The sequence below is a fragment of the Lepisma saccharinum genome, chromosome 4 (assembly GCF_977018435.1).
Source record: "Lepisma saccharinum chromosome 4, izLepSacc3.1, whole genome shotgun sequence".
Lineage (NCBI taxonomy): Eukaryota > Metazoa > Arthropoda > Insecta > Zygentoma > Lepismatidae > Lepisma > Lepisma saccharinum.
In genome coordinates this window covers 104,363,498-104,390,599 of record NC_139232.1, presented here as the reverse complement: position 1 = coordinate 104,390,599, position 27,102 = coordinate 104,363,498, and the positions used below count along the sequence as shown (strand labels likewise).

At 37.6% G+C, this 27,102-nt stretch overlaps 1 protein-coding gene across 1 annotated transcript in view; it reads left to right on the top strand.

Moving 5' to 3' along the window:
* Positions 1–27,102, top strand: part of LOC145986691 (aminopeptidase N-like) — a 170,497-nt gene that overhangs the window by 68,979 nt on the left and 74,416 nt on the right. The window contains exons 7-8 of the mRNA XM_083121004.1: positions 184–461; positions 4,013–4,218. Of these exons, the coding sequence (XP_082977130.1) occupies positions 184–461; positions 4,013–4,218 (484 nt within the window). The remainder of the gene's footprint in view (positions 1–183; positions 462–4,012; positions 4,219–27,102) is intronic.

Here is a 27,102-nt window from a genome sequence, read left to right as displayed (position 1 = left end):
CCTCCATCAAGGCTGCTTGAAGTCCCACTTCAGCAGATTGTGACGTAGGTGAAACACACCTATAAGTTTTTCTTGAACTACAGGTATATTTAGTAAACCCTAACTATAGCTACAAGGGAGTTATTCTTTTAAAGTGTGCACTGATTCTTTTTTCTTTTTACACCATTGTCTGAAATCTTCCAGGTCTCTACTACGTTAACTACGACACCGACAACTGGGACCTGATCACCCGGTATTTGAACAGCGACAACTTCAAGAACATCCCCGCATTGACTCGTGCCCAGCTGATCCACTACAGTGTCTTCCTATGTTGGTACGGCGACCTCTCCTACGCCCACCACTTTCGCCTTCAGCTCTTTCTTCGGCGGGACCTGGATACCCTAGAGCCATGGTTCATGAAAATGATTACCAACTTTTTTTCCTCATCCCTTGACGGTACAGATGCATGGGAGAATTACAAGGTATTATTATGATTATCATTAAATAACTGGTGAACGTCAAGTGTAAATTACAGTGTGATTATTGTCTGTGGACCATTATAAATTTACTACGGAAAAAAATGGAACTGACAATAGTAATTCTGATGCGAATTGAATGATAAACTCTCCCAAGGTTTTTTGTACACACCTCACAAATGTTCTGTGTGTCAACCTTTGTTGATGTGTCAGCTAACCGAAACTGCTTCTCGTCGCACCTGCTTCGTTATTCTGCAAATTTTCCGTAATTTCTATATTTTTACAAAAGCCTCTAATTCGGAGGAAATATGGAGCTGAAATAATTATCAATAACCATTAGTTAGACGTGCATTTTTTATTCGTCGTTGTCGTCGGTACAGCAATGTTCAATATGCGTGAATGATCGTTTGGAAATGTAAGACTGCATGATCAATGATTAAGCAGAAAGATGTTGTTGCACCATGTTTCAGCGCCATATTTGCACCTAGTGATGACATTTTAACAATTTCTTTTTCTTGAGAATTACAAGGTGACCCCACTATCACTAACTCAGAAGTTTCAGCAAGGGACAATGGAAATTTCCGACATGAAATGAACTGCAGTGATATTAGTTTTAATCAGGAATGTTGTACAGTAACGAATGTTACTAGTGGAAGCTCTGCGAGAACATTAAACAATGAAAGAGAGGAAATGCGTTTCAAATCGCCCTGCCTACCAGAGGATGACCATATAAAGCATTCTTGTAATTAAGACCCGTACCTTTTGCATGTTAAGTCTTGTCTCGGTGACTTTAATAAATTTAAATATTTAGACGCTGATAAAGATGAAGATTTACCTCTTACATTTTTGATGGAGTGGATTGACTCAGAGCCTGAGTGAACTGTTACAGATAAAGGAACTCTTGCACCTTTACTTGAAGCACCAGAAATACAGGGAAGAATTTGTGACAATATAAATAATGTCGTCTCGTTCCCCGTTTCGTACACCAATTGTATGATAAATAAAAGTCATTGGGTACAACTCCGAACGGTGACAATATCAGTTTAGTAGTGTATACTTACACTTAACTGGTCACAATAATCATAACATATTCATGTGTACTTTTAGTCGATGTTCGTACCATCCATGTAACCAAATCTTGTCGTCATGGTAACCAACGCAGAATATGGTTTCGGTTACCTTTGCATTATATACTGAATCTATCATTGACTTGTTTCTTAAATGTTTAATTGACAGGTAGTCAATGTAATTTGTAGGATAATAAGGTTTGGATCACTTTATGTTCTTTACTGCCAAATATAAAGCTAGAACAAATGGAAGGAATTGAGTTGGCTTGTATCGCGGGTGAACAGCATGTAAAAGTCGTAGGATTTAAATATGCCATTATGAAATTAGGTAATGAATTTGTTCACTTGGATTTATTTGTAGTTAAACAATTACATGCCTATTTGATTTTGAGAGCACAAGTGCAAGTGCAATAATTAATAATCGTATGTCTACTGTTGAACTCAGTAATTGAGGTGGTAAGGAAGTATCATGTCCTTTTGTTTCGAGCACTGTTCTATATAAAGAAACGTTTTTCTCTTTTCTGGAGGAAAAAGTTCTGATTCCTATTGCAAATTTTGTGCTGATTTCAAATTACAAATTGTTTCGTAAGGCCTAGCTTGGAGTGAAGAGGGGGAAGAGGAACATCACACGCGGTATAATTTTTCTCCCACTTGTCAATTTCGTTGAGACCAATTCTTTTTTGTGTAGGGGTTCTTCTGTCACGGGCATACCACTTGCAGAGGAAGCAGGGATACGTTGTGTAGTCATGTTGCATTCCCAATATCATTGCAACTATCTTGAAGTCGCCAATTATCGTCCAATTATGCTCATTATATTCCATGGATTTGTTCTAATATCCCTGGACCTAAAGGAAATCGGTAAGGATGGAAAATGTTGGATAGATTTTGCCTAGGATAGGGACAGATGAAAGGCTTGTGTTGCTGCAGTCATAATCCTTTGGGCTTTAGAAGCTAGAGAGTTAGTTAGTTAGCTTCCAATATCTCACAGGTTTCTTTGTGGCATCAGAAGAACGTATGAACGTTCATTAAACCACTAACGTCGTTGCGATCAATCAGCAGGTGCTCAATTTCAAAATAGGCACGTTTGCCTAATTTTAGTAATGTTTGTGCTGGGGTGGAGATTGGTCTATTCCAAGGTAATGTTTGTAGTAATTCTTCATGATAGATCGAATCCTCTACTTCTGCCTTCCAAAGGCCAACTCTCCACAGATGTAGCAGAGGCTACCTGGTTGATTTCGACAGACAAAATATATCAACTTAAACAAAAGCTGCAATCACAATGCTTAGTATTTTGACAATAACTTGCAGGTACATCATGTAGCTTAGTAACAGAACTGCCAACATCTGAAACAGAAACTAAGAAGCAGATGCTGCCAACTCCTCATCTGACAATTCCCTGCATTTCTCACGAACGGTGAATCTGAGTAAAATGAGACTCTTTATTTCCTTATATAACTTAAAAAACTGTCCCTGATAGCGAAATTCTAATTACGGATTTGAATTTCCCATACCAAATTCCTTCAGAAGAAATAAAACCTTTGCAGAACAGTGTAATTCTTGGATTTTGAAAAACTAAGTATGCTGACCAAGGCAGTAATTTATTTTATTAAGAACATAAACTAAACGTAACGTTTCAACCTTCTAGCAAGGTCTTCATCAGACTCTGTATCAAATACAAAAGTAACAAGATTCACAAAAAGGGCATTACATATACACAAACATTACTCCCTCCAGAATATTAGAAAGTTGTTAGGAACTTTCTAGCAGGTGGCTTTCACTTGCCAACTGTACTTTCACCTAAAAGGCTAAACATAATTTTGTAAAATTTTGTCGTTTGAATCTTCTCAGTGGATGATTCTGTTTATGTAGCTTCTGAAGAAGACATTCATAAGAAGGGTTACGGCAACGAATATTGTGAAGCTCGAGTAGCTGATAACTTATTTCATTTATTTCTCAAATATCAAAATCTGTCATTAATTGCAAATATTATTTTCCTTCGACGAATGTATAATATTGGACATTTAAATTGAATGTTAACAATCATGTGCAAGAGTAAAAATGTAGTTCAAAATTGATGTTTACTCTTTGAAAGATTTGTTATAATATTAAAAGTTGTTTTGGATGTTAAAAATTTGAATGTTATGTCACTCTTTGATGTGTATAATTAAGAAATTGTATCATTGAGGTATCCACAGTATGATGCCTATATTTTATTCAGCTCAGCAGGGGAGGTTATTGTGACCGTCATCTTTTTATAACATTCACAATTTAAATGCATTAACGATAAAATCTTTGAAAAGAAGAAAGACATTTCATCATTACTGTTAGTTCCAAAATGTGTTATGGGACATGGTGTAATACACAAAACTCGTAATTTGATTTCTGTGTTTTATTTATAACAAGAATTTATATATTTATGCTTGATGCTAATTTGAAACCTAGCATCAAAATGCTGCATTGTCTAAAATAATGTTTGGGTGTCCCTTGCAGAACTATCAAATTTACCTCACAAACCCAGCCTACCAGGAACTGGGAGAAGAGGACCAGGAAAGGGATTCCCCATCAAGGAAGATGGTGAGGAGCTACGTACGAGGAATAAGGAAAACCTTTGGGGCCAGCGAGCAGGTTGCAAGGTACAGGCAGGAAGTCCAGAAGTGGATGGAGTCGGAGAACCCTGACAAGGAGGTGCCGGTGGGGTGAGTACTTTTGCTCCTCCCTCCCCCCCTATACAGATTGTGGGAATAGAAAGTATGGCTAATTCTTTATGAAGCGAGGCCAGATATGAACAACTAGGTTAATATTCTGTGACCTTGTAGTAGTAGAGATATAGGACCTGAAGAAGTGAACAGTGGTTCCCGAAACGTTGTCGGTGTACAAAATAGATACTCATTTAACATAAGTAATAAATAACTTTGTATTTTTAATTTAGAAATACGAAAGAATATATATAAAAGTAAGTAAGTATGTTTTTTGTTTAATAGAGCTACCATAAATTTAAATTGAATTAGAGAGATTAAAATATTTTTTTTTTCATTTTTTGAATTAGAGTATAAGCTGGTTTCTAACACATAAAACAGCAAATATGTAAGAAACTACGTATCTTACGTCCACAAATTACCGAACAAAATTCATTGCTTATGAATTCCTCTACAGATTGCTTTTTGTTTCGTGACTTTAGTGTCAGGGGTTGAGGAGATATGTAGCTTAAAGCAGAGTCATGCGATTCTTTATATCATTCGTGTTCTATTTCTTATGATATTGCTGAGAACGTAATACATTGTTTCTGCAGTTTTTCGTTCATTTGCGTTTGTTACGTGTTGTTTTTGCTGTTTAAAAATGTATGTACACACTAACATCTATCAGGTGTCTGAACTGAGCGAGGGGGGACGGGGGTGGGTGGGAGAAGCACATGGACAGTTTACTTTCGGTAACAGTAGGATAAGCCGGAGACACATTAAACTCGGTTGTTTTCAAATAAAAATCATTGCTACTTACCTCATATGCATAGCGGAAGATTTTTCAAGCTGGCCATAACCTTTTTTTCCATGAAAAACACGTTACTTTTAACATTATAATCATTTATTGATCGGCGGGCAAATCTTGACTCACGTTGTCTATTGTCAGCTGATATGCAGTATCGTCAGCTGATGTGCAGTGTTTCCAAACTTATGAACCGATAAATGCCGCACAAACTATTCACAAAAGGTTTTTAAGCGAAAATTGATGCTAAACTGTACTTGACGTCCTTATCTGCATGGTGAATGCTTCTTTGCATTCGCGGTGCGCCGATAAATGCCGCACATTTATTCACAAAAGGTTTTTAAGCGAAAATTAAGGCTAAACTCTACTTTACGTCCTTATCTTCATGGTGATTGCTTCTTTGCGTTTGCGCTGCGCCGATAAATGCCGCACAAACTATTCACAAAAGGTTTTTAAGCGAAAATTAAGGCTAAACTCTACTTTACGTCCTTATCTGCATGGTGATTGCTTCTTTGCACTCGCGGTGCGCGATGGTGGTGCGGCACCCGGCATCTCTTCGGGTAAGTACCTTTCTCTTTTTACACTTTCCTTTCACGATAGCCCCACTATCCATTCACGGGGTCGAGGTATGCCTACGAGGTTAGGTTAGGCCTGTTAGGTTAGGTTCCATTAGCACTCATTTCACCCCTAAATATGTGCTTCATTATCTAAACAATTCCTTAGTATGTTCAATCACGCATATCCGGACAACATAGGTTTTTCTCGATTTACTCTTTCAGGAAATTTTTCCTACCTTTCGGATTTACGTTGTTCAATTCCTTATAAAATAAGCTTTCCAACGATATATGACACGTATTCCTTAGGAAAAGGACGTAAACTAGAGTGTTACCTTAAATTGGAAGAAAAACCCCGCTCACACGTCATCTTGTAAAACTACCGCGTGGTTGCTACACTGTGAGGGGGTTACATAACCGAACGCACGGAACATTTGATTCACGTAGTCAACGGTAATGGCGGCACGAGCTATCGCACAACGGAGATGCATGATTGACGAAAAATACCTTATTTACAGGCAAAATACGTAGCACGATTCCAAAAAACAATATCTCCGGCTTCAGAAAGTCCTCAAGAACACAATTCCGTAAGTACTTTCTCGTCTTTTCTCCTGTAAATTTTAAGAAATCCGTCTCCGGCTTATCCTACTGTTACCTTACTTTCTACTGCAATTGAAAGAATCGTATTGAAAATGGAATTCGGGCAGATGATTTTGGGTCAAATCTACTGGTAGGCAAGGCTTAGCATTAAGAGACCATAGTGACTTTCGCTCACAGAATTTTCTTTTTCTTGCTAAAAAAATGTTCTGTATTTTTCGTAAGTATATCGGTCTCCTAAATTATATTATATATAAAGTTTTATACAATGTGTGTGTATAGATTGAAAAACCGGATGTTGTCAAATGACGTCACTGTGAGTCAAGGGACATCAAAGTTAAAAAATCGGATGTTGACAAATGACATCACTGTGAGTCAAGCGAGCTCATCGTTTTGTACTCCTTCTACATATGAATACCTTTAATATATACTTCTGTTGCAATATTATCTGTTTCCAATTCTGTTCTGTTTCCTATTATTTATCATTCCTCATAATTAGAGCTTCTGAAATGTCTCGTCTGAAGTTCAACAGATCATTTATTTCCTTTCAAGATTCTTTCCCACGTAGCATATCTCTCTCTCATATTCCAGCTATTTTTTTATATGTATAATTTAGGTTCTCTTAATCCAACTGCAAATCACTAAGTCAACGAAATGAAATAGTAGTGGGATTGGTGGTATTATAAACCCAAGAAAGGAAGAGCCCCCCTCAAGCAGATTTGCTTACACTTAAAACTAGCTCAACATGCCCATATGAGCTTTTTGCTCAAGTGTGGAACCCTGCCTAATCCAAGATTTTTTGTAAAAAAGCCCTCATGGATTCCATGAGAAAGGAAGAGCCCCCTCGGATTGATGAGGTTACACTTATAAAAGGTATTTCTGTGAGATTGTTGTCCATAATCCTGTCAAAAATATGCTCTTCTTGATATTTTTTTGGCCACACTTAAAACTAAGCCAAGATACACCCATATACACACCCACACCCACCCACACACACACATATTTACTTCCAGTTTAAGTTTAATTGGACCCCAGCCTCAACTTGCTTATCTAATATTAAAATATTATATGCAGAGACCCTCTAGAATTGCTCCGTGACTCTCTCATTTCTTACATCATAAACATATGATTTTTCCCCTATGAGAATAACACTACATATGGTGTCATCAGGTAATGCCTCATGGAATTCACAGATAATTTTAATGTTTGTCCTGTCATTCACCACAACTTGTTTTCTTTTTGAAGCATTGATTACAAACATGGGTCTCTGTGCTTTGAATTCATCTGGTGTGTAATACATGTCAGTATTGCCAGTAGTGACCCTTTTGAAGGATGTAAATGCCTCATATAATTTAAGGAAATCATCCTTGGACATGTCTAAATTGTAATTTTCTCTAGGAAAGACCTCATTTCTGCCATTTTTAAGATATATGTTCTTGATGTTGCAGCTATCAAATTTACTTGAATTTTTTTCCTGATTGTTGTGTCTTCCAGTCTGAAACAATACCACTACAAAATCAGGCATGTCATATTGAATACTGGAGAATGAATTTGTAGCATCAAACTCATAATATGTACCAGATGCGGGCTTCTGTACACATTGATATGTATAAAATTGTAGAGGAATCTGTGGATTTTTTATTATATCTGCTTTGTATTTAAGAGCATAACTGGCCTCATACTCAACAACAGGGATTCTTAACTCCATGGTCTGAATAATGCATTTGCCTGCATCAGGTAGGGTATCAGGCAGAGCTTCTCCTGTGGGGTTTATTGCACTGTACCTCATCAAAGCATTATTATCATTTGCAGCTCTTCTAAATGTGATTCTTAAACCACCCTTCCACATAATATCTTTGTAATCTGAGAAGAATCCTGGCAATAGGCGCATGGGGAACAGCACTGTGTGGTTTTTAGATAATATCTTATCACCAGCCTCAAATCCACCTATTTTGTAGTATGAAGCCTCGGTTTTGGATAATTTTAATGTGGCCAAAGCTGTGGAGGTAATGCCGGGATAATCTATTCTGTTTATAACAACGCCATGCTTTCTGATCTCAATTTCAGAGAATAGATGTGGCACAAAATTATCTACCAATCTTATATTTGAATTTGCCGGATAATCTGTACTATCGAGCTTTACAACATCAAATTTGATGTATAGATCTGCTCTGTGAGGGTGTATAAATCCATCCCCTACATCAAGATCAACCTCAATCTCTGTGTTGGGTTGATTTAAATTTGCAAATGTCCTCCTGTTTGGGGGGAATGATTGTAGCTCATAACTCTCAATATTTTCCATTTTTTTCTTGTATGTATTTTTATTTAAATATTAATCTCTATGATTGCAGTTGTTGTGGCTCCAGCAAAATCAACTAATTCTTCTTTTTCATTAGTGACCATCAATTCAATATAATCTATTCTGTTATGACACACAGGAAAATATAATGTTGGGGATGGATTGTAGATAATGGGCTCCATAAATTCAGAATTAGGTTTGAATGTTGCAATAATGCCTGTTTGTTTGTGAGTGCCTATGCCATTTGATTTGGTGATCATACCCTCAGCCACATTACAGTGAATATTTAGAGTCTCTATGGCTAAGAATTTAGGTATATGTGTGTTTGATGCCTGGTTCAAGTTTTGTGTTGTTCTCAAAGCCCAACAGCTCTCCTATAGTACCCAGATCCACTGTTTCTGTAGCAGATACAATCTCTACTCTGTGAGTGACAGAATTTTGACTTAACACTATACCTCTGGGTAATTGAGCATTTAGAGTGGACAGATTATATTGCCCTGGAGTGATGAAAATTTTTTCATCACCTACTGCAATTGTGTTGTTGTGGTGTGTAATATTAGGGATTAGGTACATGCCATAAAATGCTCTGAGAGCTATTGTTTTGGGATACACTATGTCATCATGCAATTTGAGTTTCAATATTGAATTTTGGCTGGTGAGATGGAATACCCCCATGATGTTTCAGATACCACAAGGCTTTTTGAAAATCTTCAATTGATGGTTTATTTATTTGGGACATGTATCTAAGAACAGATAAACACAAATGTCCGCAATTAACATCTTTGAAGTTTTGAACACGGGCATTATTGTAATAAAGATTAGCTGAATTTAGATATTTTATTAAATTTTCAGGTGGAACACCTCCAAATGAATCAAACACAAATGCCTCATTTTTTAAATATTTAAGATAACAGATCCAGTGAGTGCCCTGATTTTTGTACTCATCCAAATTAACAATGCCACACTCTTTGTTGAGTGGTTGTTCTGGTAAAGAATCAGACATGTACACACCTCTAAAATGTTTGATGCCCAGTGGCTTGATTAAAGCTTCAATATCTTGGTTTGTAAGCGGCTCTTGTTTTTTTTAAACTTATTCATGGCTCTTTTAACACCTTTGCCTTGTTTCTCCATAACCAGGTTATGGCGCTTCTGCTCATCTAATTCTGCCCTATTTTTCTTGGCATCTATTACTGTTTTTGCTATGGCAGCTGATCCCCCAGCCAAGCTCCCCACAGCCCCGAGAGCAGCTAAGATGGCAGGGATGGTAAATATAAATCCCCCCACATGTGATTTTTTTCTTGATTGCTGTAATTTTTTTAATTGGGGGGTACTAAGTAACAATTTCATACCATGCCCCTTTGCAATACAAGAATTTTTTTTCTTGCGCTGCTTTTTGGTTAAAAGGCTGTCAATAGTTTTAAGAGATTTGAGACCTGCATAAGGTATTTGATACATAACACCCTTGGCCTTCATTGTAGGTTTATTATATACATATTCACAACCCCCACCCCAATTTTTGTTTGGTGCTCATAGCTATAGTGGTCCCCAATGCTGCTATTTTTTCACTCAAAGAAGCATCTTTGCTTACAAATCTGCCAAATGCAGCCTCTTCTAATTTCTTGTCTGCAACATGTCTCTTGTCAAGATCAGAATGTGTGTTGTATGCAATATCATGGTCTCTACAAGCAGCATCTAAGGGATTAACACCAGGATCACCTCTGTTTAATCTATGATCTAGTTTTGTGCCTGGACCACAATATTGATAGCCTGGAATGTGTAATTCAAATGGCAGCTTGTTTATAATGTCATTAACAAGGCCCCGACCCTCAGAAATATTCCAAAATTTGGGGGGTAGAGTATTAATAATTTTTATGAGATATCCAATCCCCTTAGTGTCATTCACTATAAAATTAGACAATTTTGTGCTTATCATGTCCATAATTCCAACCTTTTCATTGTAAAAATTGTGGTTCCCAGCATTTTCCTCCCCAGCTATCACCAATAACCTATCTACAAGTTTCCTGACATCATCAACCCAGACAAATTCTTTAGGCAGGGTGTTGTATTGTTTGATTCCACTGCCAGTCTTGATTTGTGACCATATGGGCTTGATTAAATTATTGTATTTTGCCCCACTGCTTGACTTAACCCTTTTTTGTGTGGGATCATTGTTCTGGTATAGAGCATCTGATTTTATTAATATTTCTTTGTAATCCTCATAATCTTGATCTGTATAGCTGCCAGGCCTTTTCCTAGTCATCAGTTCCCACAATCCAGGTGTTCCGAGATACTTAACAAAAGCACCTTTTTCTCCAAGTCGAGATTCTGAATATACAATTATATCATCTCCCATAAATGTTACTCTGAAATTGCCAATTCTATGTATGATGCTACCATCAAGCTCTGTGTCAGCATATAAGCCAAACACCTCATCTTTATTGTCTTTAGGCGTGGTTAAATATTTTTGAGCAAGAAGACCCAATTCAATAGGATCCTGACTAGCCTCAATTCTTCTAGGAGCAATAGGACTACGTGTATGAATACTGGAAAGTGGGGTGAATGGATAATCTAATATGTTCCTTGCAGCTACAGGTACAAGCTCTGTGAGCAAATTTTGATTTTGCTCTGTAACAGTTTTGATATTCTTACCTAAATTATTAATAGCATCAATTACAGGCTGTTCTGTTTGTTTGTGTTTTTCATAAATTCCTCGGTTCTCTGATTTCCATCCCTTAAATCTTTTTACAAGATAATCTCTTAATTTAAGATCATCAATTATTGGCCTTTTCATGGTTATTTATTTATGTTTCAATGTCTAGAAAATTGTTGATTATATTTCTGTATTTGCCACTATTGGGTGTTCTTGTCATATCAATTGTGACAAACCCATAACTGTCCTGGTTCCAGCACTTGCTGCAAATCTTGGAAAAATCATTGTAGCTCAGGTCCCCACCTACATATTCATCATGTATGTGTTTGAGGTTGGTATGGTCTTGATGAAACACACATATAAAATTGCTGTTGTCTCGGATCAGTTGCTTGGGTATTTTTGAAAAAGTCTGTGCCAGGTAGAAGCAATCAATGTTTTTGTGCCGGCCCTGTGTAAAGAAATTCCTAACCTTGTTTTGATTATCCAATATAATGTCATCAAAAACAACAACAGAATTATCGAGACATTCATGGAGTGGCTTAACATCTGGTTCAAAAGTGGCTATATCCAATCCATCATATAGCTTCATCAGCTGCTGATATTTTAATTGTTACAAGCTCTTAGAAAAAACATACAAGTGCCTGTTTTTCCAGTCTAACCAGTTGGGTGCTAATAAAAAATTATCAACCATTAGTGTAGTTTTACCACAAGCAGATGGCCCAACAATAAGACACCTAATATTATCAGGTAGCAATTTGCCATTTCTCTTATTCTGTTGTTCAGGTTCTGGCAGCCTTTTTATAACATCCCAGGTGCTCATATTATTATTTTGTTTGCATCGATCCAGCTGTGTTCTGGAAGTCCCAGCCATTTGACAAGTAACTTGTTGCCTTTTCTGCGGATAATTTTTTCTATGAGATATGTGTCAGGCTGTTTAGTTTTGCTGAGCTCTTGTTCATAGAATCGGCCTTTGAGAATTTCTCCTCGGTGATCCTTTATTATATATGTGTTAAGGGTCCCGGGTTTAACTTGAACCACTGTAAATAATTCAGTGCTCCAGTTTCTTGTAAAGCCTCTCTTGAATAAGTGCTTATATTTGCTGATTCTTACTTGATCACCAATCTTGTATTTGGCCTTTCTTGTTGTTGGCTGATATCTAGGATAATAAACAGTGCTGATCAATTTTTGCTCATCAGATGAAGTTACTTCAGAGGGTTTCATGTTGATTGTGGAATGGACAGAATTGTTATATTTATGTAGAAGTTCTGGAAGAATATTAATCCATTTATAATTACCTTGGAGGGTAAATTGTTTATACATAAGATTTTTTAAGGTTCTGTTGAATCTCTCTACAATTGAGGCTTTGAGATCACTGTAACTCGAATAATGTTTTATTGCCTGGCTTTTAATAAATTGTTGAAACACTAAATTATAAAATTCTTTGCCATTATCTGTTTGCAAATAGCGCGGGGATCTTCCACTCTGATTGATAATTGTTCTGATGGCTTCTGTAACACATTTTCCAGTCTTGGATTTGAGTGGCACAGCCCAGGCAAATTTTGAAAATGTGTCTATTACAGTGAGTAGATACTTGTAGCCCTTGTTGATTTTGTCTAAGTTTTTCAACTGTCCACTTGCCATCTCAATCAAGTCGCTCTGCCATAAATCATCTATGCCTTTTGTGACTACTGGGAGTCTCTTATAATTATGTCGGGCTTGTCTGTGTAATTCATCAACAATAATTTGTCTAGACATAGTATGTAAACAAGAATATTGCAACTATGGGGTGTTCAGCAGCTGATACTGCAGGATTTTCTAAATATAATTTGTCCCCTATTTGTATTTTAAATTCCAGAGAGCCATCATCTTCAACATAGGATGTTTCTAATGTATTGGGGTCTGTAAAATCCTCTAATTCTACACTGGTGATTTTTACTTTGTTATCAGCATTTGTTATTGATAAGGTAGGGTAGTGGTGTGCCTGTGGTTGAAGCCAATATTTGATCTTGATTGGTCTCAATGTGCCCCCAACAAAAAATTGGTAATAAAATTGTGCAGGGGACAGCATATATATTTTGCCACCTGGTGTAAATGGAGACTCATATTCTTTGTTGGGGATGCTGTACAATTCAAGAATTACTGAATGTTTTGGATTCTCGATTATGCCTGTTATTTCCTTTTCTGCTGTGAGCAATCTGCTTGTTACAGATTCAAGGTGCTCATTGATGGTCCTAACAACATCATCATGGCCTGGCTTTATTTTTATGTCCACAACAAGTTTTTTGTATTGTTGCACAATTTCTTGTAGCTGCGTGGCAAAAACAGACAGGGCATTTGCTTGATTGTATTCCATGGTCCCTAGCTGTTGCTTGATATTAGCTACAATTTGTTGCAAATTTTCAACAATTGCCAATTTTGAATTTTGAGCTGTAAGATCATGGACCTGTCCTCTGATATCCTCAAACAGGGCATGCAGTTCATTAATATGTTGATTTGTTGGTAGAGTGGCCACTGTCTGGGTGAGATGTTTGATCTCTGCTTGGATATTTTTGATATCTTCTGATTTCAATATCCTATTCACTGCTCTCTTAATATTTTTAAGTTCCTGTGATGTAGGCAAATTTGATACTGTATTTTGTAAAGATGCAAGTGCCAATTTTACATTGTGTAATTCAGAAGCATCAGCCACATTTTGCATAGCATTTTGGAGCAGAGCTATATCTGCCTGAGAGGGTGTGGATTGTTGTAAAATTTCAAGTTTTGTTTGGATATCATCTATCAAGTGATGAAAATGAGACAGTTCAGATTCAGTGTTGAGGTTTTCAAGCTTTGTGATTTGTTGCTGGACACTGACAAGGGTATCTACAATCCCAGGCAATCTGGATTCTAGTACATTTGCCAAATCACTTTGCACTGCTGCTATTGTACCTTCAAGATGGGTTATGGAACTTTGAATTTTTCCAAAATCTTCATATGTTTCAAGTTGCAGCTTAATATTTGCTACACTCCGAGTTATTGCATTCAAAGCATCAGAAGATGGCAAATTGTTCATAAAATTTTCAAGTGTCTCAATTTTTTCTTTAACCTCGGCTATGGCATTGTTCAGAGGGTCCAGATTAGGTATTTGGAGTGACTGAATCTGTTCTTTTAGAGTGGAAATCACTAGATCAAAATCTTCTTGTGATTTTATGCTTTTGACAATTGTTTGGAGCTGTGCCTGGACATTATTTATCTGCTCTTCTAATTGTTGTTTCAATTGCTCAGAGTTGTTAGCCTGGGTCTTAAATTTGGCTTGAAGAGCTGCTACAGCCTCTTCTAAACTTTGAAAATTATCTAATGTGGCCAGGTCAGTATATTTCTGAAGCAGCAATTTGAGTTCAGAATCAATTTTAAGAAGAGGGTCCATGCATTGTGATTGCAAATTTGTAATTTCTAATTGAAGACTGGCATTGAATGTAGTTTGTAAAGCTTGTAAATCACTTCTTAATTTCTTGACTCTGACATCAAGCATCAAAATCTCATCACTGTGATCTTCATGTCTTGTATGGCCAAAAATATCATTAGGCATTTTTGATTTAGTAGTTATTTATTATAGAGTATCTGATTCTTAATTCTATAAAAAAGGGTATAAGCTTATCATAGGATCCAGGGACCTCAATATATAAGCAGTCACCAGCAGAAACAGTATAAACAGTGCCAGAAACCATGTTTGAGTGCTTAATTCTGTAAATATTTCTCCCTACTGAAATTTTAACATCACCCTCAGGAGTTGTAATAAATTGCAATTGCCCACCTACAGGTAATTGGTAATAATTTAAATTATTGTTAAATATGTACAATATTTTGCCTGTCTCATCATCAACATCTGTAAATATGCTGTCCAGATGAATAATTAACAAAGCACTCAGTTTAGACAGCATATCAGAAGAGGGTTGTGGTGTTGGCAGCTCCATAACAGCCCGTTTTTTGAACCCAAATAAGTTCATAGGCATGTTTATTTATTTCAAATCATGCTCTATGCTTGTGCATTGTTTGCCATTTTTCAAATCACAATGACCCCATGGTAAAGTATGAATGCCAGATGATAAAATGCATCTCTTATCATCATGTGGGTCCAGAGCCACTTTTCTTACAACATTTGAAGTCAATAAGTGATCCACACTCTGAATTCTCGATTCTGATGTTTTGATTAAATTCTGGGATTTGAGACAATTTTTATAATCTTCAAATTGGAGCTCTTTTTCCACAGCTACTTTGCCAATACCCTTGGCCTTTTTAGCAGCAACACCACTACATGTTTTAAAACTGTACATCTTGGCACTTAACCCAGCAAATTCCACAATAACATCACCAAGTGTCTCATCTTTTAACTTGCCGGGCACCTTTTTGTTGTGGGGTTGAATATTCAAATGGCCTGGCAATTCACTGGTATCAAAATATTGAAACAATTCAGGCTGGGTCATATCTTTATAAACATCTTCTGTTTTAATATCAAGAATAAAACTATCCGTGTCCATGTACATCAATTTTATATTATCACCATAAAAAGGTTTCAACACATCATAATACAATATTAACATATGTGATTTGGCCAATTCCAATATTGCAGCCCCTACATAAATAGGTTTATCAAACTTAATCTTTGTTTTTTTCATGTTGAAAAGTGCCATATTTTCATCATAAATTCTTCTATAATTGAAATTAGGCTTTGCAACCAATTTTTTGCTCAGGCTGGGGTCAGTAATTATTTTAACATCGGTATGTTTTCTGACATTTTCAATTGTTTTGCCATATACAGAATTAACCATCAATTTAAACAAAGATTTATCAAATTGGCTCTTTGCAGATGTTCGAAGCTCTGTGTTTGTATCAATGTATGATTTCAACCATCTTGAGTGCCTGAACCTCAAAACTTTGCCAAGTTTGGTCACTTGAACACCATGTTTCATCAGGAACTGGAGGTTCTTGTAATATATAACATAGCCCTGTTTTGCCTCCAGTGTCATCATCAATTTCCTCTGTTTAGAGCCAGGTGAGCACTGAACCTCAGGGGGCAGATCAGAAAATTTGTTATGTAAATGATCTGGAATTGTCAAATCAACCTCTAAGAATAAGCCATAATTACTGTCATCAAAGTTCTGAAGATCCTCAATATTGAAATTTTCAACCCACTCAAGCCCTGCATATGGCAGTTTATCCATCATAGCGTGACCATAGAGGCTATTTGCATCCACATACAATATATAATTTGATGGCAGTGCTGGATCATAATCAGGCATATATTTGTTATTTGCTCTGGCATATCTCTGAGAACATTGCACCATACCTCCTTTTATATTTTCCTCCATAAACAGATACATATCTTGATCCTGGATCAGATCCAATGGCATTTTGGTATTTAAAAACATTGCATCCCATGCTAGGCCCGGGGCACTGTAAAAATATATTGGGTCCAGTCCATAATTTTGCATAGAAGATTTTCTGAATGTCTGCAATATATCTGCTAAGAGGGTCACATCAAGTTTCAAATATGCCATGTGATAATCACCAAATGTCCGGCATTTTAAATTGTTAAACATCAATTGGGCATGGTGATGATCATCATCAGTGATTCCAGATCCTCTGATTTTGCTGTAAAACTCTTCTTGTGGTGGCAAAGAACATTCATCAAATTTAGAAAAATCTGTAACATAATCATATGGATATACACCCTTTCGCCTAATTAATTTCAGATCCTGATTTGGAAACAATGCACATGTGATTTTGAATTGATCATCAGATAATTGAGTGGCCAGTGTAGCCAGGCTAGCAGATAAAATTCTGTAAGAATCAAGAAATCTTATGTGAATAGGAACTCCATTAACTTTAATTATTTTGCTAATAGATATATATTTTTCATCATTTTCTGCTAAAATATTTAAATTCTGTTTGTCAAACCCCTCATATCTGATCAAATGATGAAAATCATAATTGGATGCTCCATGGCAAAATATGGGGACAAATCTTGGTCTCTTGATCTTAATATTACAGCTATTACACAGGGCCATTTTGAATTTACCATCTGTATGAGAATGGTGTTTCACCTTGATATTTGTATCTGAAAATTCAGAATCACACACCGGGCATTTTTCTGCATTGTTGAAATCTTCAATCGGTTCTCTGTTAAAGGCAACATGGGTTTTGATTTTAATAAAATATTAGATGCTATGTCACGGCACTCATTTTCTATTCTATGTGCAAATATTTTGATGGCATCTGGCCCCATGTATGAATCTTTTTTGGTAACAACACCATCCTGTACAACCACATAATAAAAGCTGGAAGGTTCATGTAGCTGGTATGGTGTAATTGAAGATTCTTCAGGATCTGGATTGCAGGATGCAAGAGATTTGAGGATTGATTCAAAATCACAGACAATATATGCTGGGTGTTCCAACAAGGCTTCAAACTTTTTGAATTTGCAATTCTCACTTGGCATTGGCATCACCATATGAACAGGTTTATGATTGCCACAATATTTCAGATGCACAATTAACTTGTTTTTTGCAATTTCTGCACTCTCTTCACGAACCCCCTTCACCATTTTTCTGCCATCAAATACAGCTAAGCATCTTCTGCACAACTTGAATATTATATTGGATTTGTCTAGTTGTGTTCTCACTAAAGCTTCAAGATTATGTATCAGAGTGTAATGGTGTGTGCCATCCCCTTCAATTAAGAGCAAATCAATCGGAACAGCAGATTCATCATCAATTGTACTGATTCTGAGAGGTTCTATCAAGCAATTGCCACGGTCAGTGGAGCAAATAAATACATTAATAGATAATTGTTTATCATTGATATTCCTGGCCCTTTTTTCAAATTTATCAATATTCTGAACTAACATTGGATATTCCAAACCCTCCATTGCATCGTCAAAAAAGTGTTCATGTTGTTTATAACAACTTATTCTCTCAGGATGCCTTGAAACTAGAAACAAAGCAGCTAATATACACCACAAAAAGCATTTCTGGTCGGTATTTTCTATATTAACCACGGCTCTTCTGTTTTTAATATTATCAGGTAATGGCAGATATGTAGATCCTTGTAATGGAGTGAATTCAGAAATATTAACATATAACTTGTGTGGAGAACCGCATAGGCTCCATCCAGACTCTTTTGCTGCAAATTCAGAGTGTTTAATATTTAATTGATCTATCAACCTGCTTATTATTTTGTCTGAATTTGTATTTGAATATACCGGTACAGTTTCTGTTTTGTGGGGCTGTGTAAATTTTGTGCCATTTGGCTTCTTATATTGTGCATACAATTTGAGGGACAGCTTATAAGAGCCATTTTGTGCATTTAGAATTGCTTGCAGATCAGGATTTACACTGTTCAAAAAATTCTTAATACCACATCTTGGCTCTGATACAAGCCGATAATCTCTTAATTGGCCATTAAAACTGCTATGGATAGGTGGTTCATAGCGTGGCTGCTTTGCAGGTCCGGCATTAACAGGTGCTTCATGCTTCCTTTTCAGACCAGATGTGGATGGTTGTGGGGGCAATGTTGATGACTGTGCAGAACAAGTATTTTTATGTGTATATGTGAAGTATTGCATGTTATATTTTCTATGGCATTTGGGGCAAATTTTTGTGGGAGTTTTGCATTTGTCTGGATTACAAATCTTTTGGTGTCTGGCCCAATTAGAGCTAAATATATTTTTATTGCACTGATTGCAATATTTTTGATTCGGCATTTTTCTTGTTGTTTATTATATACAATTTCCTGGGATTCAAATCAAAATTTTATGCTTAATCAGTTGGGTTCAGCACTGTACTGTGTGTGTGTGTGTGTGTGTGTGTGTGTGTGTGTGTGTGTGTGTGTGTATGTGTGTGTGTGTATGTGTGTTAATATTTTTGGCTTTGGTATTTATATAAAATTTCTTGGGAATCAAATCAAAACTCTATACTTAATCAGTTGGGTTCAGCAGTGTGATTTGTAATTCAATTTATACAAATCTGCAATATTTTTGTGTTTAAAAAATATAAGCAGCACTGGAACAATACAACCTTACTCTTCAACAGCTCCTACAATACTGGCTGATATGCAATGCAAAATCTCTTTATATACCCTAAGCACGGACCGCATTGAAAACATCTGGGTAGGTGTAGTCAAGGTCAAGGTCAAGATCAACATCAACGTCGTCAACGTCAACGTCGTCAACGTCAACGTCATCAACGTCAACGTCATCAACGTCAACGTCGTCAACGTCGTCAACGTCGTCAACGTCGTCAACGTCAACGTCAACGTCAACGTCAACGTCAGGGTCAAGGTCAAGATCAAGGTCAAGGTCAAGGTCAAGGTCAATATATATGTGGGTATGGGTGTGGGTGTGGGTGTGTATGTATATGTGTGTGTGGGTGTGTGTGGGTGGGTACGCAAATATATTCTTCTTAGGACCGGCGTATCTTTAAACACCTTTCTTAATGGGACCAAAAAAAATGTTGGGACTTTTTGCCGGTCCCAATAAGGAAAAGGCATTTCGAGACTCCTGAGAGCCCTTGCGACCTGTACGCGAAGTATTTCGAAGGTACCAAAAAGTTCATATTTGTTGGATTAGTGTTTATGTCGCTGTGTTACACTCTGCCACCTGCTGGTGAAAGCTGGTACCTTCAAGGCTGTGTAAAACTGTGGTGTTTAATCGCATCCCTTGGTACCGTGAAGTGTGGGTGTGTAAAATCTTGGATCTATTTCGCATGTATTGGTACCGAACATCCCAGGGGGTTGAGAGGCGAGGAAAGGTACGTGCAAATGCCGTCGGGGTTCCCCTCTCGCCTGGCCGTCTTGTTGCTTCCGAGCTGTCAATGTTGCCAACTTAAAACTTTGGAACCAGATCTGTTTTTCTATTATCTTCTAACCCTCCAAGTGTAATTGTAATTGATTTGTTTTGTTTTACTTCGCTTTTTGTACCACTGTTGGCTAATTTGCCAAGATGGGGATGAGTGATGATATCATGAAATTGATGAATCGACTCCCACAACATCCATGCCCAGACCGGGATTCGAACTCGGGAACCCTGGTGTCGTAGCGCGATGTGTTAACCACTCCACCACGGGGGTCGGCTTTAATCCTGCAATCAAACAAAATGCTACAATAGAATTTATTCCTCCAAATGTGACCGTTCTACATGTGCCTATAACAAATTATTAGTTGGGTTTTACTATAATACTGGTAAACAGAAATCCATTTGTAAAGCTCATTTTCTTCCATTACCAGGAAACAAAGAGTAGAGTTATCAGATGTTATCAGTAGAAACTCGTTACTTGTCTCCTTTCGGCCATGATGAGGATAAGAATGGAGATTTCTGACCAAGGCGACAAGCGATCCGGCAAAAAAAGGGGGGGGGGTTCATATCGAAGTGACAAGTGACACGATACCTCTGTCTACAAGCAAGCGTTCTTCTCAAATGCTCTAACAGACCAAGGCGACACGCTGCATGACATCCATGACTTTCAGAAGCGGAAGCCGAGAAGCGAAACGTTTCGAAACGAAGAAGCAAGTCTCGCCTGTTACTTCCGTTTGTCAATATCCTGAATTGGGTCGCCTAGGTCTGGTGTTCGGGCTTTAACAGTGAATGCTTACTTGAAGACTGAAGTGGCTTGTCTTTCTTTTCGCTTGTCACTTCGGTATGAACTTCAGTGTCATTTGCAGCCGTCGTTTGCTACTTGTTGCCTGTCGTTTCGGTTTAAAATCTCTCGGCAAGAAAGCATTCAATGCGTAGGCATGACCACCAGACCGAAGCAACACGATAACGTCCCTAGTGCGTGAAACATGCAAGTGGCACGTGTAGTTTGTCATATCACATTTGTTAGAAAGTTTTATTTATTTAAGAATTTTTGTTTCCAAAGCCATTTATCGCTTCGGTACGAAAGTTCCATTGGGACGAAGCGACGAGCAACGAGGGGTTTCTCACTGAAATAACACTACCCGTGCAGCATAGCATATATTATTGAGTGTTTGTTTCCAAGTGACACGTGTCGCGTCTCGCTTCGGTCTGAAAGCATCCCAAGACTCGTACGGTATTCGAACATAGGATCCCTATTCGTAGAACACGAACACAAACGTTTATACTTCTCAAAGTTAACGGCTTGATTGCAATCCTTAACTACATTTAATTTCAATGCAGTTCTTTTTTTAACAGTCGTGTTTGGCAACACTGATAAGTGAAGCGAAGTTTTCACTCTCGCCTCTGCAGCCGCGCCGAAACCGTGGACAGAGAGCTGTGGATGTCTTTTTGCGACGTTGCATGCTACACGTATTTGACGTCTTCTGTACTCGCTCGCTCTGTTTAACGTGCGACTAAACGAGAGGGGAAAGTCTTCACCCGACAACGTCGCAGGGGCAAAACAATCGCTTCCTTGCTTGTAGTAAGTTAACCGCGCATTTTCCCCCTGTGTCTGTTGTCACGGTATCTTACGCTTGATCTCTCCATTGCGTTATTTTCACAAAGTAGGAACTGTGTCCTGCTCGTCACTTCGGTTTGCGTGTGTTTCTTCATAGTTCAAATGTAAAAAGATAACATACAAATGCTTACGCAGAGATATTCGCATTATTATATGCGTATAACGCATTTGCTTATACATAATTGATTGATTGATTTGGTGTTTTAAGTCCACTTTATGCACAATAAGGCTAATCGGGACTGGACCTACAGTTTAAAGTGGGATCCGAACCACTATGAGCTTCCACCGGTTATCGAACCCGGGATCCCTTGATTACAAGGCAACGACGCTACCACTGCGCCATCTTATGCATAAAACAACCGAGAGAACAATGACATGTACATTTGATAATGTTCCCCACCAGAAAACTTTAAGGGAAAAAGCTCGAGTTGAAGACATCGATTCAATTTTTTATATAATGCCTGGAAACAACATATTTGCCTTCTATGACCTTAACGAAAATATTAAATCCACTGTAGTAAACATTACTTTCTAGATGGCAAAATAAAATGTAAACGACATAAATACTCTTCCCGTTTCTAAACCTGACAATTTATAGCCGTGTATTTGATTGCACTTTATAATTAATAATGAAATTAAGTAAATGGTCACAAAGTATTCAGGTTTAGTGAACGATAGCGTATTCCTTCCCTCAGTGTGGTCTTTATATAACAATATTTACAAAGTTACAGAAGCAAATGTACTTGAAGGGACAGCAAAGATTTTATGCCATCAAAATATATGTGGCGACTGCCTGTGTTCTCCCCTGTGTATGGCAGCGTGCCGTGACACCATTCGAGCAAATGATATGGCTCCACACATTCTCGATCTCTGCCGTAGTGAAAGAGACATGAATGATCAACACCACGCTCTGATGTAATCTAGGGGTGGCGGGTTCGACACGCGGTGGAGGCACATGGCACAGTGGTTCGGATCCCACTTTAAACTGTAGGCCCAGTCCCGATTAGCCTTACTGTGCATAAAGTGGACTTAAAATTCCAATCAATCAATCGATCAAAAACCACGCTCTGATGAAGCATTATAAAGGGAAGTCTCCTTAAAACGAACATATTCAGTAGATTCGACTCTATTGCAGCTCACCTGCGTGAAGGAAAGGTTAACACAGTGCGTTACGACGATACGTGGTTTCAGGTTCGAATCCCGGCTTGCTCATGGGTGTTCCTTTGACGGTGCCCTTCATCAATTTCATCATATTCTTACTCATCCTCGTCGTTTGGATTAGCCAAAAATGAAAAAAACCGACGCTAAAAATAATCTAATCCAATGTATTCATTTGTTACCTTCTGGCCTCCATGAAGAAGTAGCTACGAAGCCAGAAGCCCTACTTTTGAATCCTGGGTGAGGAATGGATATATCATCGTGTTCGTTCTAATTCCACCATTAATTCTTATTAACGATTAACCTACGACGTAGAAAAACGCTTAAAATTAACGTAAACATACGTCGCATTCTTCTGTCGCTTCATTGATGTGGATCATTTCTCTATCCTAGGGGGAAAATGTTAGTTTAGCAACGCGAAGAATATTCGCTTTCGAGGCAACCCAAGGCATTAAGAGGCAGTGGTGTAGCAAGGGGTGAGGGAAGTGCCCGACCGCATGGCTCCTCGCGCGTAAAGGTGCCTCGCGTCGAATGAGCTTGAAACGAAAAATGTTATAAACAGAAGTGGGGGGACATGGAAAATGCTATTTTTGCGGGAAATAATATTAAAACATTTATTTATTATTTATCTGGTTTTAAATTCTAATTAAACGTTATAATTTGAATGAATACGTCAAATCAGAAGCATAACATACAGGCAGGCAGGTCTTAAGCCTAAGGGGCACGAAAGAAGTAAAAAATGATCGTCGTATTTCTCACGTGAAACAGTTAGCAAAAATTCACGATAACTTGCTTAGACATTTTTACCCATTTATTCTTTCATTGAATAAAAAGCCCGTTGTCTTGTATTCTCTTCTTTCTCTTTACCTTTCACTCCCGAATTTAATAAGTTAACAACAAACACCTCCAACTGCCACGAAGCAAGCGTGAGGCATTTAAATGCTCGCGTTTTTTCATTCCTTCCTAGAACAGGCCTGTACCCAGGATATTTTTGAAGTGGTTGGAGACAAATCCGAAAATGTGGAACAAAAGAGAACATCCGAAATGCTGTTGGATTTGTTGAATTAGGCTATTTTACGTCGATTTTCTGACACTTTTGGCTGATCGTGATGATGAGGATGAGTAACGATATGATGAAATTGATCAAGGAACACTCGCAAAGAACATCCATGCTCAAACCTGGATTCGAACCCGTAACCCACGGCTTCGTAGTGCGCTGTGCTAACCACTCCGTCCAGTTGGTCGACCCTGGTCGGCGAAATGCTGTTGGGAGTATAGGATGTGACCACCAATGTTATGGTAGTATTATTGTACGAGCTAGTGCTAGCTCGTAGATACAATGCTAAGTGTACACTCAACGGTTAAAGCAATATGTCCATCTCCTTTGAATTGTCATTCAGTCTGTTTTCCACAGTGTCATGATAATGGGTTGAAATAGGAACGCAGATGTCAACATAAACTTCGCATGAAAAGAATTAATGACCCCGTAGAACAACGCAAGTTGTAGAGTAAAGAGAGAATGAAAATGGTGGTGAACAAATTGCCTACTATTATCTTTCCTAGTTGTAGAATTGTAGAGTTGCAATGTTACGGTCCAAAGTATCGGGAAAAATCAACTCACTGATAACCCCCTCCCCCCTATCCGACAATCAGCATTCAGCAACGCAATCGCTTACAGACTAAAGTTGTCACAAGGCGTACAGCTTGGTGCTTATTGTTTACGTTCAATTCTCAGAAGTATTCGAATATTTCTGTCTTCCGCAAACTAACAATATTTTATTTTTTTAGAAATGTTCTTGTACCAGCACCATTGAACAGCCGTGAAAATTCTATGGTTAGAAAATAATACATTTGTAAATGAAATGATATACATTAGCAATCATTATTAAAATGAAGAACATGTCTAAATGTGGGTTAACCCCCCACCCCCACAAATAAAACTCGAAACATTTTGGTAAATACGACTTAAGTTTGAAATAAATTGGGACAGGGATTTGGAAGAATGGACTGTCTCGACTAAATTAAATGTCTTGTAAACAGGCATCAATGATTATAAAACAAAAATTACAAGGACAGTTTACTTTCCCTTGGTAGATAAGGTTTAGCATAGTGCTGGTGCAAAGGTGGAAAAAAAGAGGGGAGAGACTACTCGCCCCCCATTTCCCCTTAATTTCCGCCACTGGATGGGGGCCTCGCATTCTAATCTCTTCCAGGGCGTCGCTATATGTTGCTACGCCACTGTTGAGAGAGGATTACTAAATTCAAAATTCCATCTTTCGAAGCGTCATACATGTTTTGTGCACTAGTTTTTATACAAGTACTTATTGTTAGTTGATTTAATTTATTTGACGTCGCATTTCTACCACTTCTGGCTAATTGCGAGGATGCAAACGAATGTCAGAAATTAATGAAGGGACAATCACAGATTTAAGGTTCTTATCAATAGCAACCAATTTTCGCGACGTGTGCAAGTCGCAACTGGACGTGTTCATTGGCAAAATAGGGGTGACGGAACTATGTTCAGGAAGTGAGTTTCGTGAAAATTGTCTGCTGTGGAAACAACAATGAAATTTCAAACGTAGTAACATCACCATCAAAATACGTAGAGATGTTTACGAATTATGTAAGGGTACAGAATGAAAAAAAAATAACCATCCATATACTACTATATACGCAAACGGAACATATCAGGAAAGTATTCATTACGTCACATTAGTAGATAAACTTGTTTGTAAACCAGGAACTTTATTTTGGATCATTCACTTAAATTGGTCTCCTTAGTAAATCGTATAATCAGCACAAATGCACACAGCAGTAATCAGGATAATATTCACTAGTAATAGTGTTCACAATAAAGAAAATGTAGTAACTGAATGTTTTTTGGCATTCTGTATTGTATCGAGGGCGTTTGTAGAATGTGCAACAGGGACCAAAGCGTCACAGTTTTATTTGTTCCACTTCGAAACGGTTTGTTACGAATTGTAAGAGATATCACAAACACAACACAGAAAGCAGTAATAAACACAGCAAGCGAACCTTAGCAAGCAAAAGGCACAGGGTGGTTTGGTGAGTGTTCTACCTGCTTCCCCTCTCGCGTTTGGAATCGTACTTTCCAGCTAGTTTCGTTTCCCTTGAACGGACTTTACCAGTCAAATAATTTAGAACTCCAAGTTACTTGGTGACAAATAAAAAAAATACTACACTAATCCGAAAAAAAATTTACCTTACTTCACAGAATATAATACTAATATGATCCTTTCTTTAACATGGAATTATCATTACCCGCAGACTATATGAGTGTTTCCAAAGATCTGCTGCATATACCCTTTCCCTCATAACAAACATCAACTAAAAAGTAAAACACGAGCGTTTCTCTATTTGCAGTCCGTCATTGTTTACGTGTAGCACGCAAGGTTAAAGTTTCAGGGTTTGAATCCCAGAAAAGCATGTTTTTGCACTTGTCCTTTCTTGCATCATGATAAGATGTACAAATGTCTCAGCTCGACAAAATTCGACGGCAGAACTGTTCTGCTGCTTGCAGGAGTGTATGTTATCTGCTTCAGTAATCTATACTCCCGTGTTCCACCTGCCAGGCTGCGAGAGTAGTGCTTTCAATTATTTTGACTGGTATGCAATTTTCGCTGCTGGCTACAAGCAAGGTGTAACAAAATCATACCTCATGTGATATTGAATTTGAATTTAAAAATTTTGGGTGCGTCAGCACTTAGGCTATTTTGCACCCGTCACAATATACGGGGTCCAGCTCCTTACCGTAACTAAAATAGCATTATTGCACTGTCTTGTTACTAAATTACAAAAATTTTCTGGCTTTCGTTAAAAGCTGAGGCTGCAAAGTGGAACTCAGCACACACAAGGACAAAAAACAGGACAAGACACACAAAATTATACTAGCCATAGTGCCAGTCGCCAGAGCCTCGTTCGTCTGCAAAATGTAGTGTAGGGTGTACTACTTGACAATTGGGTGTACTACGTTGAAGGCCACCCCTTACACCCCACCTCAAGTGGGGATTGTTACAGATTAATTATTCGTTAAAATTAACATCAACAAGATAGCAAACAATGAACTATGAATCAACGAAATTAATAACAGCGTTTGCTTTTCTTTGACGGTTTACTCAGGAAACTGACCAGTGATCCAATATTTTGTTCCCAGTTATTTAAATTCATTATTTTATTATTATTATTATTATTATTATTATTATTATTTAAATCTTGTATCTACAAAGAAAATTAAAAAAAAAGAAACATAAGGACGTCTTATTTGAAATTCTTAACCCGTAGCGTGAAACAAAGGATGGGAGGGACTTCGAAATGCAACAGTTAACTTTCGTACTTGGTTCTTGGAGAGAACGTGCGTAATATTAATTTAACGA